The 2,215-nt window shown below is 30.5% G+C and overlaps 1 protein-coding gene across 1 annotated transcript in view; it reads right to left on the bottom strand.

Moving 5' to 3' along the window:
• The window catches only part of LOC106883738 (pre-mRNA-processing factor 39), a 44,065-nt gene extending 42,031 nt beyond the window's left edge, over positions 1 to 2,034 (bottom strand). The window contains exon 1 of the mRNA XM_014934852.2: positions 1,030 to 2,034. Coding sequence (XP_014790338.1) covers positions 1,030 to 1,084 — 55 coding nt within the window. The 5' untranslated portion in view covers positions 1,085 to 2,034. The remainder of the gene's footprint in view (positions 1 to 1,029) is intronic.
• Positions 2,035 to 2,215: the final 181 nt, after the last annotated feature.

Here is a 2,215-nt window from a genome sequence, read left to right as displayed (position 1 = left end):
GAAAATGGAGACAAACGCCCAAGATGTTATTTAAATTATATACATATAATGTAGTTAATATAACTGCTCAAAAGATTTTAGAGTGCTTTTTTTTTTCGGACTTATGAACAACTGACCGATTATGTGTGTGAGTGTTTTAAACATAAACAATGAATAGTTCAAACGATAACCTACAAGAAACTGTAAATCGGAGAAATAAAAAATTCCATAATGCTAGAAACAAGATAAACGAAATAGTAAGATGGTCAGAGTTAAAATAAATTATTAAATTTTGTTTACTAATTATTTTAAATATGCAAGACATGAAGAACAGCAGAAGTACACCTCCTAGAAGAGGTGATATACAAATTTATTGTTAGTTGACGAACATAAGAAATATCTATTCAGTTCGGTATCCACTGATACGAATTAAGTTTAACATAGGTTAATGATTCCTATCTAAAACACAGATGTTTAATAGATAAAAGAGAATATTCTCGCGCCATCTTGGCTCATAAGCGATTTAGGCAATTTAACGGTATTTTATTTATCGGTTATTTTTACAATTTTTTACCCATAGATATTTAATGACCTTTGTTAATTAACAATAACAAAACGAGTTTTAAAATATATGACCGACCAGTTTTCATATTTCCAATTATCGTACCAAACTAAGAAAACATCCAAGAATGTCGTTGATAGATACTTGGTCGGTCAAATCTAATTGTAAATAACTAGATAATTAAAATTACTGCTTCCAATAATACGCTCAACATGGTGGAGTTTGCTATGTATTTTACATTGCTTATCAATTCGTTTAAAAATGATTACATGTAAAATATATTTCCAAGAGGAACTTTTTTTAAAGAAATATTTCAAAAAATAAACAAACATGTTAATGCTCTTGTTTAGGAAGTGTAACATGCTGTATAGATTCAAAGGAAACCACAATCAATAACATATTCGCATTGAAATAGTAAAAAAATAACGAAGTATAGTTAGATAATTATCTTCAATCATAGATAAAGTTGTATTCATTAATAAAATTACCAGTATTTTCCGTTTTTTCTGTATCAGTAAATCCAGTACGTCTTTCACCCGCCATTATCTCAGCGCAATGTTAGATGGGATACTATTCTATGTGCACAGAATTACATATTCTTTAATTCTGGATTAATCAAATTATATTTCGTGTTGTCCAAATATCTAATTATAACAACTGTGATGATTCCTTCTGATTGAAAGCAAGTCGGTTTTTTTTAATTACTGTCTTTTGTAGTTGAGGGGGCTTTTATGATAGTAGTGTCAACTGAAATGATATTCCAGTTATTATACTCAACAGAATGAAAAGAAATCCATGCAATTGAAACGAAACTAAATATTACAATTTGACTTCGTGTATTCCATGTAATGTGATGGACGTTGATTTTGGTAGGATGGGAACTAAAAAAAAAAAAGTCAATATTAAATACTGAACATTTTCACACCAATTTACCGATTCTGTATCGTTACACCCTTGTAATAATTATAATAATTCGCTCATTTGTTTGTTATTAGGACCCATTCATACGCAGGGAACGTGAGACAAGGATTCAATGCATGTAGGAAGGTGCAAATATAGTTACATAAAAAAAAAATGAGAGGTGAGGCAAATTATTGAAGACTGGCAGGGTTGTGAAAATACCACGTTTTATAAATTGTCCCTATTTTGATGTATCAATATTACAGTGTGTTAAAGATTTCAATTATATCTGCCATCTCGTACATAGTTAAGGTTGTTTAAAGCGTAACACTGGAACTTGTTTCATTGTGTGAAAGATTTCGATCATATCTTCGATTTTGTCCCGTAGTTAATATCGTTTAAAACACAATGAACACACATTCACTGTGATGAGCAGAGAAATATTCTGGATTTCTAACATATACAAATGTACGCATTTATGATAGAATGAATGTGTAGCGGAAATATTAATAAGTCAGTCTTTCAAAATCTACTGTTGTTCAATGGTATCAGAACATGAGGGACATTACAAGAAATTATCTTTTGCGTAACCCCTACCAAATTGGTGGACTTAGGCACACTGTAGAAATAGATGAATCTATGATGTGCAAGCGCAAATACAATGGAGGATAAAAAGAGGTTTTTAGTCTTTAGACCGTTCTTCTGAAACTCTTCTACCACTTATTAAAAAAATTATCAAACCAGGGACGACTATATATTCTGATTGTTGGAGTG

This window comes from Octopus bimaculoides, chromosome 1 (genome assembly GCF_001194135.2).
Source record: "Octopus bimaculoides isolate UCB-OBI-ISO-001 chromosome 1, ASM119413v2, whole genome shotgun sequence".
Taxonomy (NCBI): domain Eukaryota; kingdom Metazoa; phylum Mollusca; class Cephalopoda; order Octopoda; family Octopodidae; genus Octopus; species Octopus bimaculoides.
Note: the sequence above shows the minus strand (reverse complement) of the source record. Positions and strands in the feature narration are given on the sequence as shown.